The 14744-nt window shown below is 42.6% G+C and overlaps 1 protein-coding gene across 1 annotated transcript in view; it reads left to right on the top strand.

The window, feature by feature from the left end:
* Positions 1-10407: 10407 nt before the first annotated feature.
* The window catches only part of GRK5 (G protein-coupled receptor kinase 5), a 252071-nt gene continuing 247734 nt past the window's right edge, over positions 10408-14744 (top strand). Inside the window, exon 1 of the mRNA XM_060241527.1 lies at positions 10408-10866. Coding sequence (XP_060097510.1) covers positions 10815-10866 — 52 coding nt within the window. The 5' untranslated portion in view covers positions 10408-10814. The remainder of the gene's footprint in view (positions 10867-14744) is intronic.

Here is a 14744-nt window from a genome sequence, read left to right as displayed (position 1 = left end):
AAGTGTATATCTCCACTACCTGGCATTACATTTTATGAGACACATGGCCCAGCTCAACAAGGTCTCATTTATGTCAGATCCGGCCCTCATAACAAATGAGTTCGACACCCCTACACAGACTCTTTGACTGACTGGCCGTTCAAACGAAATTCTGTGGAAGGTGGTCTGTTTATTATCTTCTGCTTATAGCCCTCCCTCCCCTGCACAAAAGAGCTCAGGGTGAGTAACAACAGGTAACAACAATATTAAAACAATAAATTAACAATTAAAACCCTGTTTACAACGGTTTATAACAACTATTTGAATAATAAATCAGATGGCAGGACATGGTTTGACACAACTTGGTACATCTTCTCTGAGAGGAGATGATACTTCAAGGGCCTGTTCAGACGCACAGTTGAATCAGTTGTCGCTGCTGTTTCCTATCAGATTAAAAGTCGTTGATCAGACAGCAACATCTACCTCCTGGTAGTCAATCGTTGTCGCCCCCCTCCAATCCTTTTCCAAACAGGATTATTTTGTTACCTGCTCCTTTGTGGTTTTTTGAGTTGTCCGGTTTCACCTTGTAGTTTTCTCCGTCTGAATAGTTCTGCTGCGATATTAACCAACTTCCGGATGTCTGAAGGCTGTCCCAGAGCAAAAGGAGCTTCAGACATCCAGTTTACGGTCGCCATTTTTTTTACTACTTAGCAATATGCGCATAACCGCATAACCACATGTTTTTAACCTATGTGCCTAATGGTGGAGGAAACAAACAAAAAAAACCTGCATGGTGCCGTCATGTGGGTGGCAGAAGACGGTTTCACCGCGGAGTGATTCGAATTGCAGTATGGCAGTCTGATCGATAATGTCCGGAACAAAGATATTCAGAACAGAACCGGGTCAGTTTAACACAGACTCAACACACTGTGTGCAGGGCCCAAGTGTGCCTGAATATTAAGACGGTACTATAACCAAGGGATAGCCAAAGACATAGCAGGGGGAGGCCAATACAGATGGAATTGCTACCAGCTCAGCCACAGACCTGATGGAATATCTCCGTTTTGCAGTCTCTGCAATTAAGAAATGACAGTTGGGAACTGACAGTTGAAGAGGCGATTAAGCACTCATTGTGGACTGGGAAAGATGTGGAAGGAATGAGTGGATAAATGAATCCCCATTCAAGCTGAAAAGGGAAATTGCTTTTAGTTAAGAGAAGTAATCTCTGCCCTGTGAAAAGAGAACAGCTCTCAAAAGAGGAGTGATCCCTGGTCTCTGTATGAAGAAGAATTTGGGAAACTGGGTTGTATTTTCCTGCCTTCTAAGCTTGAAGTATCTGTGAAACTAAGAAACCTACGCTTGAGCATTAAACCAGAAACTGAAAAGAAAGCCTCTCTCATAAAAGTAAAACTTTGTTAGATAGCAGAAATACTTATGGACAACGAATTATCTGGAGTTAGCAGGGCTTTTTTGTAGGAAAAGCCCAGCAGAAACTCATTTGCATATTAGGCCACACTCCCTGACATCACCATTGTTTCACAGCTTTTTTTTGTGGAAAAAGCCCAGCAGGAATTCATTTGCAAATTAGGCCACACTCCATGATGCCAAGCCAGCCAGAACTGTGTTCCTGCTCAAAAAACGCCCCTGGAAGTTAGTAGGATTACAAAGTTACCTCCATTTTTATCATCTGTTCACCTCATACATCCCACCCCTGATTCCACCTGAACTCCCCCCCCTCTCGTTAAAGAAAATACTTTGTTTATTTTAAATATCCAAAAGCAAATTCTTTTTCCTTAAGGAAAGGAAAAGGAAAGGTCCCCTGCGTAAGCACCAGTTGTTTCCAACTCTGGGGTGATGTTGCTTTCACAACATTTTCAGGGCAGACTTTTTACAGGAAGGTTTGCCATTGCCTTCCCCAGTTATCTACACTTTCCCCCCAGCAAGCTGGGTACTCATTTTATCGACCTCGGAAGGATGGAAGGCTGAATCAACCTTGAGCTGGCTACCTGAAAACCCAGCTTCCGCCGGGGATCGAACTCAGGTCATGAGTAGAGTTTAGGATTGCAGTACTGCAATTTTCCTTAAATGTCACTGTAAAAAGCTGCGTCCTTGCATTACATAAAAAGCCCACATATGGCAACAGAGCAAGGGGAGAAAAAAATAGTCATATCAATGGAAAAGGCCAGTTGACAGATCTACAGGATTATAGCTCTATGTGCTGAATTTCCCTGCTTAAAAATGAAACCAGTAGGGCTTAAAAGTGCTTAACTATGATTGGGATGTATCCTTAGTCTCTAAGTAAGCAGAGCAAGTAATTAGGGAATGAAAGGGCCAATAGAGTGTAACACTTAGAATGCTGGACTGCCATCTGGGACACCAGAGCCCTAAACTTTACTGATACAAAACTTAATGGTGGATCCTCTTAAGCCAATCACATTCATTCTCAGTCTAAACTAGCTCAAGGGGATAAAATGGAGGTGAGGAGAATCATGGATGCCACCTTGAACTTATAGAAAAAAGATCAGAATAAATATACTTTAGGAAAATATCTGTATAAAGTGTTAACACCGTATCTGCCACTGCCTGCTTGTTTATCAGCGCAATCCTAAAAAGAATGTGAAACAGTAAAATCTACCTGCAAACGATTGCTAAAGTACATTGAAAGAACATTATCCAAAATGTATGAACACAGCTTGAATTTAGTGGCTATTCATAAGGTATGCCATTTTCAAGTTTACCTTACTGAAATGCATTACTGGTTACAAGCAAAGTATGTATTTATGTGAGCAGCGCATGTGCCCATCTGTGATGTCCTATATACATGGAGAGGTTCGGACGTTGACCATGAATGCATATGTCTACAAGCATATGTGCTAAATGCACTGAAAAGATAGTAGCCACATTGATTGTTTATGTGGGTACTATATTTACACAAAAGTAATATTACCCTGAATGTAAGATGATTCTCTTAAAATATTATATGAAAAACATTTTATTAGTATGCACAGCATATTTGGATGTAACATGAACCCCTCTTTTTTGATGGCACATCTGGAACAAATAGCTAGTCCTCTTTTTGAGTATGTACAGTAAGTGGTTTGCTGGTAGCTAGGAAAAGATTTAAATGGAACTTAAGAAAAGTAATTTATTTAATTTGGTCACTTTTTTCTGATTTCCCCTACAGCAACTTGACTGCAGTCTTTACAAATCCCTGTCCTCTCACAAGGATATATTCTTCCAATTATTTTGATGGGGATAAACAACACAGCAGAAAGCTTTTGAAAGGGGAGACACAACTGCTGGCCTTTCCTCCCTCCTCTGCCCATGCTAAACTGTGTTTCTGGAAACAATCTGAAGTTTTTGAATTGCTAGTGGAATCATTTGACAGTGGCTGCTTTAAATTAAGTAAGAACTTCACAAGGGATTTTGGAAATGGGCAATGTGGGTGTAACACTGACATGCAGGCCTCACATTTGCACAACTATAAAATGCTAAGCATGAGAGACTGGAATGTTTTAAATAAGACACATTGCCCTACTGCTATTGCTAGGTGGCAGCAGATTCTTTCCATATATACAGAGAATGTGCGAGCATTATATGGTACGCAGGCTGCTTGCCAGATGTTTTGTACAAGGCCAACGTCCTCCTAACCCACTATTATGACACATCATGGAATATTGATGCAATTCTCCAGTTCTGTAGGACCATAACCTCACTGCAATTATCACAATTAACTGAAGGCTGGCAAATCGTTAATCTTTCTGCGGGCCATACTTAAAAATACATAATGAGCTGATGGACACCAGCTAGATTTGCAGATTTCATTCTGCAAAGAAAATACAATTTAATCCATTTTCTTAAACATTGGCATGAACATTGGCGAACTCTGACCATAACTGCTAGATGTATAATTACTCTCCAATAGTGTCATTTGTTTGCAGTCTTTTACGTAAGCAGCAGTAGGAATAAATCTTGAAACCCTGCAGATGTGCTCATTTGCTCTCAAGTGCCCCTCATGAAGCTTCAGTCTGGAAAATATCTGTAAACAAAGGCTGCCAAATAAAGTAAATAAAAGGCTTTTTGTACCAATTTCCCCCGTTTTTCAAAATAAGGTTCATAGATGTAAAAAGCTTGATCTGATTTTAATGAAAGATGAACCTCTGGATTCTAACAAGCGTTTTGTGTTGTGCTGCACTGATGTACATGGAAGCCCCTAAGCATCCTACAAACTGGGGGGCCATCTACCTCTACAGGAAATGGCTAAAAAAGAAACAGAGAGTAAGGGGAGCAGGCTTCATGGGAGGCTTTCTTACTACAAACAGTCCTGATAAAGGTATTGTTTTTTGTTACCTCTGGACCAGAAATGCTGCCTTAAGAATCAGGATTTTTAGCGTAAAGACAGGAGACGGTCTGTTGCTGCAGTGCTCACAGCTGCAGCCCTACAAGCCCACTCAGTTGGTGACTCATCCACTGCAATGGCTCATATCACAGCCCTCCATTTACCCATCCTCTTTTCTTCTTACAGCAAGGCCAAATCTCAGCGTTTGTACTGAAAAAAAGTCTTAACATTTCATTCACCGCCCCCACAAAGATGGCTGCTGGGCTTTCCCCCTGCCCTTCCATAACCTGGACTAATCAGAAGTTGTTTTATGAAATAATCACATTACTGCTGTAAAATAAAAACACCTTCCTTCCTAAAGGAGACCTTGAAGCAGTTCCCCCACCCACTCAAATCCCCTTTATACTCTTACCATTGCAAGCTTAATCCCCTCCCATCAGTTCCGAATGAAATCTACATTGAGTGAGGTGTATTTTAAATTTTTTCCTTCAAGAAAAACAATGTACATTTTAGATACCAACATCCTGCCTTCACAATGAATTCACATGAGCAAATTAAACCAGATGTACATGTGTTTTACTGGAAGTAATCTGCAATGGGACCTGCTTCTGAATTTATATACACAGCATTAAGTTGCACTGTTACAATCCTTTGCATTCTGGAATCAGTTCCATGAAGTTCATTAGGACTTATTTCTGCTTTACAAAAATTTATTTAGGCTTATATCAAGCAAAGATCTACCACCAATTATATGTAAATTTGGATACATTTTAATAGCTGGTACTAAGTATGAAATTGGCATCCTCTATTCATAACCAGTTAATTTTTTAAAAAATGAAAAGTTAATATGGATTCAGTTTAAATCCAACAAGATGTACATCCACTACCAATTTAATCCTGCCCATACCACAAAAGCTACTGAAACAGCAACATTTTTTCTACAACAAAGGAACTGAAATGTGAAGCAAATTGTATACCTGTGGGATAGGCAGTGAGAATGCACATCTACGTGCTTGAACTCTTCTGAATTGCCATACTGGTGGTAACTAAGATGGCCCCAGTGGCCTCAATTGGCCAAGACTTCTGGACACATATTCAGCTAAGAACATTTGATGCTGCCTGAAGATATCCACAGATGCAGCCAGCCAAGTGCAGTCACCAGCAGATCTCCAAGATCAAAGGCAAAAAGTGTTCTCCTAGCCTTAACAACCTGAAGAGATGCCTTTACAGGTAGAGTTTGCAAGAATTAAACCCAAGACCTTCTGGATGTATACCAAGTGTGTTGCCACTGTGCTATACCCATCACTCTGAAAAAGATGAAATAATTACTGTGTCCAGGTAAACATATCCTTTCAAGATGATTGAAGCAAATGTTGATATGGCATAACTGAATTTGAATACCAATTTGCATATTCAATCAATTTTATTTGAAAAGAGCCAAATACAACAAATGAGTTACTTTCTAGCAAAGGTTTTTTTCAAACCCCAGTTATTAAAGATTACAGTTTTGCACTTTTTCATTTTTACAACACTGTTAGACCCACAAACTTACAAAGTCATTTTGTTTTCCTAGAAAATAGCTTGTAGCATCAGCCATTGGACTTAAGGCCACTCAAGCCAACTGTATGAAAGAGCCAAGTGAATTTGCCTCCCAGTGTGCATTCCTCTTCTACTTTTTAGTAATTATAAAAACTAGGCATACAAATAAACATATTTACATTCAAGTGGAGGAGCCTGTGAATCACTCCCCCACTCCTTATATAGGATGTGTAGGGTTGCTAACATGCCTTGAAAAATGTTCTGTTCCCTTAATAGAGGCTTAATGAGTGAAAATAGGCAGCTGAAAGTTTTCAAGACATGGGCAAGGAATGTCACCTGTTAAATAACTCTATTTAAGCCTCAGTTAAAGGGTGACATTCTTCTCCAGGATGCTCATGGATAAAATAATAATTCTGAAAAGTTGAGCTGCTACTGTGTAAGAAAAAAAAAGTGTTAGGTGACAATTTATTGGAAGGCAGGGTTAAACCTTCCTACCCTGAATAACAGCTAAATTATCTCCTTGAGAAAAAACATGCTGTGCATTTTAAAATAAAGATTTCATAACTTTGGAGCCACCACAGAAAAGGCCCAGTAATATGACACTGTATTATTTTTAATTTGACATGTCAAAGTTAGATATACTTTGTTCTTCATTTTAAATAGGCTTGCCACAAGATGGCGCCATGGTACAACTCAAAGTCATTTATGCCTGTGTCTACCATGGTATTCTTACGGTCAGTTAACTCTTCTCTCACAGCTGTTGCTGAAGTACTGCTATTAATCATTCCTGAGAAAAAACAGAAATTCTGGACTTCTTTCCAAACATGCAAGTATCCAAATCATGATTCTCATGAGATCTCATAACCATTTTTTAGGTCTTAAGAGTCTTACTGTAAACAAATTGACTCTATCCAGGCAGGAGCCAGTCAGTTAGGGGGCACAAAACGCCAGCTCAAATGCACAGGACACTGAAAATTGCTTCCATCTCTGTGACCATACAGTAGTTGTAACATTTGAAAGCTGTTTTCCATGTGATTCAACCTGATTTGTGGAGGGTTGCCACTCCGCTGCTGGGATTGTGTAACACTTGTGTTTGGAGTGGAAAGCTTCTTACTGAATTGTCACTGACAAAAAGGAGATGTTATAGCAGTAGAAACATTTGTACGGGTAATCCAGTTGTGCATTGGTAGTAATCTGCCAGGCATAATCACACTTTTAAAAGTCTTTAAACTGCAGCACAGTCCTTCCACTGCAATCAGCAGTACTATTCTCAAATAAGTCAGGTCTGAATACATACCTGTCGCAAAATCATTCTTAGCCCAGTTGCAAAAGGGTTATTTGATTTCAGTAAGATCAGCATTTGTTCATATGTTCAGGGCTGGCACGAGGGAGTAGGCCAAGTAGGCAGCCACCTAGGGCCTCTCCTCACACGCCGTGCCCACTAAATTCCCAACCTCACTGAGACTTCCCGAGCCTTGGGAAGCCTCGGCGAAGTCGGGGGCATGGCAGTGAGCATGCTCAGAGCCCGGCTCCAAGTACGCCTGCTGCCTTCTGGACCTCTGCGAGGCTTCCCGAGCTTCAGGAAGCCTTGGTGAACTTGGAGGACGTGACAGCCTGTTTCCTTTCAGACCTCAGAGAGGTTTCCTGAGCCTTGGAAAGCCTTGGTGAGGTCGGGGGCATAGTAGCGAGTGCGCTCAGAGCCCGGCTCGCCAAGGCTCGGAAAGACCTCCATGAAGAAGATATTGGATTTATATCCCACCCTCCACTACGGATCTGAGAGTCTCAGAGCAGCTCACAATCTTCTTTATCTTCCTCCCCCACAACAGACACCCTGTGAAGTTGGTGGGGCTGAGAGAGCTCTTCCAGAAGCTGCACTTTCAAGGACAACTCCTGCGATAGCTATGGCTAACCCAAGGCCATTTCAGCAGCTGCAAGTGGAGGAGTGGGGAATCAAACCGGGTTCTCCCAGAGAAAAGTCTGCACACTTAACCACTATACTAAACTGGCTCCCAAGTTGGGGGGCAAGGGGCGGGCCAAGCTGTGCATTCTTGAAGAAAGAACGCATGGCTTGGCCTGCCCTGTGCCCAGCCCTCTCCTGCTTCAGAGGGAGCTGGGATGAGGTCTTTCCAGCTCCCTTTGCAGGAGAGCGTCAGGCACAGAGATAAGTCAAGCGCTTGCACTTTGCACCCCTGATGTCATAACTTCCGGTGACATCATCAGGCTGTATGTGCTTCGTGCACAAATAGTCCCCTTTGGGGGAGGGGTCTGCCCTAGCGCCGGGCCTGCATATGTTACAAAGCAAAAGACAGAGCCCTACATTTCTACCACTGTACCTCAAGGAATGTTTATCATGGGTGTTTGGGGTATGCAAATTACCTTCACATGTTACAGAAATTACACAGTCATTCACTATAGAACATCAGGGAGCCCCTACCTGTGGGTAATGTGTGAAGTAGCTCTACCCTTGGCTATAGAATTCAAAATGTTCACCTCTGAATATTTCCATGAAATACGAAGTCCAAGTCTATGCATGTTTACTCAGAAGCATTCCCATCCTCCTGTGAGCATCCCTCATCTTAATGGGAACACTCTGGTTAGGGGTAGCAGGTCCAGGATAGAAAATACCTGAGGAAAGCAGGGTTTGAGGAGAGGAGGGACTTTGATGAAGTATAATACCATAGAGTCCACTTTCCAAAGCAGCCGTTTGCTCCAGGGAAACTGATTGCTGACACCTGGAGATCAATTGTAATAGCAGAAGATCTCCAGCCACTACCTGGAGACTGGCAATCCTAACTCTGGCAAAAAAAAGCAAACAAGCTATTGTTTGATTGTACTTCACAGACTTTGAAAGTCTTCCCAATTCAGTAGTCTTTTTAGGTGGGACAGAAGTAAAGAGAATTGGTTTTATACAGCTAATGTTTCAATCACAACACTAGAATGTAGGAATTCATATTCAGTGCATATCCTATTTACTGTTGCAAACTCCCTCTTGATTCAAGTGATCAGTGTATATCCTATTCTCTAAAGCCTGTCAAAGGAAATAAGTTAGTTTCACTGGGCAGCCATATTGGTCAGCAGGAGAACAGCTTAAGATTCAAGTCCCAGCAGAATCTTAGAGACCTACAAGTTTTTCAGCGTATGAGCTTTCATAAGACAAAGCTGCCTTCATTGCCTGGGAAAGGGACTATGACTCTTGAGAGCTCATACCTTCCCCCACCCCCGCCAATCTTCTTGGTCTGTAAGGTACTACTGGACTTGATTCCAAATGAAATGAGATAACTTTATTTTATGCTGTGAGGGGGGGAAGGAGCTCCTACCTAGAGGGTCAGCAGTGGTGAAGGAAGCAGCTTTATATTTTATTTATTTATTTAATTCTATTTCTGTTCTGCCCTCCCCGCTGGAGCAGGCTCAAGGCAGCAAACAAGGCCTTGGTTGAAGAGATATGATGGAACTGTCTAAAACTCTTCTCTGCAGACCTAGAAACATTTTTACCTTTCAGCACTACTGTGCTTAGGATATAGTTCCCCAAGTTTTTGTTTATTGTCAAGATATTTGGTGTATACATGACAATTTCTCTTCAGCCTACATTCTGAAGCAGAGTCTGCTTTTTCTGAGACTCTCTTGGATTATGTGGCAGGCAGGGCATCACCTGTAAATGTGGGAATGTTCAAAGATATGTTCAACACTCCTTGGGAGTCTGTGAAATTAAACGTGATAAATGGGTAATAGGCGTCAAGTGCCTGTTAAATAAGCACATGCCAATGTTCCTCAGCCCAGAGAAGCTATTAAAATCTCAAGTGAATCTGAAATACTGTAGAAAGATTTTAACCATCAAATTAGTTAACAAAAAGAGCCCCGTGGCGCAGAGTGGTAAAGCTGCAGTACTGCAGTCCTAAGCTCTCCTCATGACTTGAGTTCGATCCCCGGCGGAAGCTGGGTTTTCAGGTAGCTGGCTCAGGGTTGACTCAGCCTTCCATCCTTCCAAGGTCGGTAAAATCATTACCCAGCTTGCTGGAGGGAAAGTGTAGATGACTGGGGAAGGCAATGGCAAACCGCCCTGTAAAAAGTCTGCCGTCACCCCAGAGTTGGAAACGACTGGTGCTTGCACAGGGGACCTTTCCTTTCCTTTCCTAGTTAACTAAACCAACCTAGATGACTGACATACCTATGCATCTGCTGATTGCCATTGGTTTCTTCTCCCCCTTATCTAAACCCACTAAGCACCAGGCACCTCTTGTTCCTTTGCATTCCCCCTCAACAGAGTCATTCTAAGAACACTTTCCTGGCAGTGCTATCCTAGGCAGAATTTAGAATTGCCAACTGCCTGGCGAAAAACATTCTCCTGCTCCTTTCCGCCAGATCTTTTGGCAACCCCACCACACTTACAGTCTTCCTTTGACGTTAATACGCTTTTAATGGCATAATTACTTAAACCGCATAAGGCACCAGAGAAGAGGCTCCCGCCGACAAGCTGGGTGCAAGGGCAGGAAATGCAATTCCCACCCGCCCCCCGCCTCCCCGGGATCCGCTCAAAGACTACACCTCCCGACATGCTCATCCCAGAAACGCTCATGAACGAGCCAGCTGTTGCGCACGGCGCCTGCGTAATGCTGCGGAACTGAGTCTCGTAGTACCACACCCCCGGGGAGGGAGGTAGAAGCATCTGAAACCTTAAACCATCAGAGGAGGGAGCGAGGCTTTGCATGTAGGCGCGGAGAATGGAGTAGCTCAGAGACATAGCGGGGGAACGGAGCGCTGGAGGAGGGCGGGCGAGCGGTGGCTCTAGCGGGAGGAAGGCGCCCGGCGGAGGCAGCGCGAGAAAGCAGGCGACATCATGCACTAGGGGCAGGCAGGGGGCTGCTGATTCCGTCTCTCTCACACGCGCAGCAGCGGAGAGACCGAGGAGCCCCTCTGTCTTGCGACTGGCATCCCGCCGCAGCGCTGACTGAGCTTGTCAATGGAGCTGGAAAACATTGTGGCAAACACGGTCTTGTTAAAAGCCAGGGAAGGTAAGAGAGAAGGCTGTACCGGAGCATCCTTTTCGCCTGTCGCATTTACTGTCCTGCAAGGCAGTGCATAAGCCAGGACGGAGGTGGGGGGAAAGGTGCCGGTGGGTTGGATAGAGCCCTCCCTTGAGGGCTGTGGTTCTTGAGCTTCTCCGCAGCTGCATTTGTGGAAAACCGATGTTATGCACATGCCCCTATGGAGAGAATCTGGGTTCTCGTTAAGGACTGGGAGCGGGGAGTGTGAAGAAATCGAGGAGACTTGAATCAACTGAGCATCCACTCTCTCTCCCCCTCCCGGTTCTCCAGCCCTATCGTTCCACCGTATGCGATTAGAGCATGTATTGTTTTAAAAGGTCAGCTGCGAATGCATTCGTCCACCTTTAGCACACACTCAAATACTATATACAACATGTATTTTTAAGATGCAGCGCAACCAGGTCTTTGAGTTCTTGATCCGGATTGACTGAATGGGAAATGTACAAAAACTAGTTCCTAAATGCTTTTCTTTTTTTTCTTTTTTTGGGGGGGGCGGGGGAAGCATATAATGAAACATCACCTCCCCCCTTGACAGGGGAGAGGAGAAGGAATTGATGCATACAGAGCAAGGCGAGAGGCAATTAGCTTGCACACTGCCAAGAAAAGAGTCCTCAGCAGTGCAAAATAAGGCACAGCACCGGGTTTTTGCATATGCTGCATTGTTCCCTGTGTGTGCATGTGTGTGTGTGTGTAATAAAATTTGCAGCAAAAGTCGAATGCTTGTTGGAAAGAGACTACAGGAAAGATTTTGATGCCCATCTCAGTTTGATCGCTAGGATATAATTGATGGCCATCTTCAGCTTCATAACTGGAAACTGGCCTAATCTGCTTTACAACCTAGCATCATCTGGGTAGGGGAAGTGGCTTTCTATTCTTGAATGACTGGGTGAGGGTGTCTCCCTCTCTCTGCTCTAACTGCACCTCCCAAAGAGGATATCCTCTGTGAGGCAGTCACAGAAGAAAAGCTCCAGATGGAATATCTTCTGAGCAGCATTTTCAATATTTAGGGCTTTCATTTACTGCATCTGAAAAAGAGGGAGGGGGACCATGGCCAGAATCAGGGACCTCTTGCCCATTCCCAGCTGATGCAAATTTCTTGGGATAGGCAATGCAGAGTAGTGTTCTTTATCTATTAAAAAGGAGGAGCAATTACTTGCTTTCAATGGAAGCAATCAAAGGCATTCATTTCTACTGGTGTCATGCCCCTGGTGCCCTTTAATCAAGCAGTGGGTGGGGCATTTAATATCAGTCTTTTGTTTTTCTGCCTCTAACCCCTATGATATTATATATATATAAATCCAACTGTAATCACTTAAAATAAGTCTCTGGTTAAAATTGCACAAATGGATGGAAGGGGGGGCGCTGATAAACAGTTGCTGTATTATAGCATTTTCCTTTGAAATTTTGTGCATCTAACTTTCTTATATCATTCTTGTAGCTTTGATGCCCAATGTACTGCCATCCATTTAAAGGTGATGCATTTACACTGATTACCCATCTGAAGTAGCCATTATATAATAACAATATATTTGTCTTGCTATTTGTCTTGAGTAAAATGGACAGGTGATGTTTTTGGGGTGCTAAATAAAATGCAGGGAACAGGCATTATTTTCATCAGTGTTGGCATTTAGTAAATGTAGTCATTGATCAGAGCTTTCAGCCCCATTTTTACATGGCAAAGCAATGTTAGTATTTGTATAGGAGGCAGCATTAGTCTTGCTACTGATTAAATGCTTCAGAAGAAAATGGTCAGAGAGAGAACATCTGTGATGGGCCACCTAGTGGCCGAATGATATTATGCATTGCTATGTCCTGGGGAAAACTTCTCTATCTCTTGGCAGGTTTTTAAAAACATCTCTAAATCAATTGGTAATTGTTCAGAGGGGAATTATTTTGATGAGGCAGAAGCAGGACTCTTCTCTCTGCTGAATGATATGTAATTTAAAATATGTATCTATAAATACAAGTGTAGATAGGCTTTGTACAGATGCTTTTGAGGTCTCTTCATTTCCTGTGTGAGGCAGCGGAAGTAAAGCTTGTAAATCTTAAACTGTTCTGTTTAAGACTCAAGCTTTAGAGGGGCTCGGGATATCTCAGGAATGATTCACAGATGACCTTGTTTTCTACAGCAAGACAATCTGTAAACACTGGATTTTATAATTTTCCTTCTACTGAGGGAGAAAATCATGTGTAACATGCCTGAATTAGCTTTCAGAAACCAAGTATTCTGCAGAATGACTTAATGGTAGAACTCTGCTTAGGGGTTGCACTTACTGTTGGTGATGAGTTTTGTTGCTTCAGTAACTCTTTTGTACTACAGACCTCTGTGATCCCAGATTTCTTTTCCTGTCCTTCAGGACAGTATTTCTGGGGCAAGCAATTGAGACTAGGATTGTGGTGAAGAGTGCAAAGGTTCTTGCCCTGGAAGTGGAGAAGAAAGTTAGTCTTTCCTAGTGGTGGTTAAGAAAGGAACTGAAAATAAAACAGACAAGCAGGGCTTTTTTTTTTTTTAGGAAAAGCCCAGCAGGAACTCGTTTGCATATTAGGCCATACCCCCTGACATCACCATTGATTTGCACAGGATCTTTTATAGAAAAAGCCTAGCATGACCTCAGTTGCATATTAGGCCACACACCCTGGTGCCAAGCCAGCTGGAACTGTGTTCCTGTGTGTTCCTGCTCAAAAAAAGCCCTGACAGACAGTATTTTAATATTTTTGTGTAAACCCTTGTGTGCAACCTAGACTTGTCCAAATTAGTTTGACCCCTGTTTTGACACATAATTGGTGACTGGTGCTCATATTTGAATGTCACTAGTGCATAAAAAGATTGGCCATTTGAAAATAGTGGCAAATGAGACCAAGCAAGTCCCAGGGGTTTCAGCTGAATAGCAGTTTATTTCACAGGTACAAGATCCCTTGCTGCATTCCCTCAAGTGGCATGAGCCCCACGAACCACCCCAACAAGTCTCTCACCTGATATAGGGTCTGACCTGGAGGAGTAGCCTGGTGTTGCTCCTTCTCAGCGTCTGGCAGCTGCACGACCAGCCAGGATCCTTCCTGGTTGCTGGCCCCTATCTGCAACTCCGGAACCCTTAAATCCTCTCTAGTCTCGCCTAGAGAAGGGCTGGGCATCAAACAGTCTTGACCCTTGGGTGAACTCTCACAAAAATTCATATAACTTGAGTCTTCTTGCAAGAGGCTGATTATAAAGGTTCTAAAATAAATTAACTATCTTGTCAACAGAAATAAATTGTTACATGGAGCTGATTAGGTAATAGGAAAAGCATTGTGTTCTGTGTTGTTCTTCTAATCCTGTATCAGGATCTGACCCACAACCTATAAACCATAAAAAGAATATTCCAAGCACAATCTATGCACTTATACTGAACTTGGCTTTTGGGAAACATGAATAATTAAGCTACATTTGTATTACTTCAAAATATGTTATGAATCACAGTATTTTTTTAAAAAATGGCTTATTTTTCAATGCTTAGAGGTTCGGTTGGGACTATTTAAGGAACTCTTGCCTACATGGTGAATTTCTTTCAGGTAACACATCTTTGCAGTGTACTCATTCACCCAGTGTGTACCAGTTATAGAAATAAGCATTTCAAGTTCTTGGATTGTCTCAGAGTATTGGGGACGGGCGGGAACCTTCATTCAACGTGTCTAAGTATATGAAGAATAAAACTTGCTATGTCATGATATTTTGGAAAGCTGAACTTTTACAAGTCACTTGCCCAGACATTTAAGGTACCAGCATGGTCTGGGGCCTTGATGTTTCAGGAATTAGAGAAATAAGTTAAATGACATGTTATTACAGCAGCTGGGAAGAAAGACTTAAA

The sequence above is a fragment of the Heteronotia binoei genome, chromosome 6 (genome assembly GCF_032191835.1).
Source record: "Heteronotia binoei isolate CCM8104 ecotype False Entrance Well chromosome 6, APGP_CSIRO_Hbin_v1, whole genome shotgun sequence".
Classification (NCBI taxonomy): Eukaryota; Metazoa; Chordata; class Lepidosauria; order Squamata; family Gekkonidae; genus Heteronotia; species Heteronotia binoei.
Note: the sequence above shows the minus strand (reverse complement) of the source record. Positions and strands in the feature narration are given on the sequence as shown.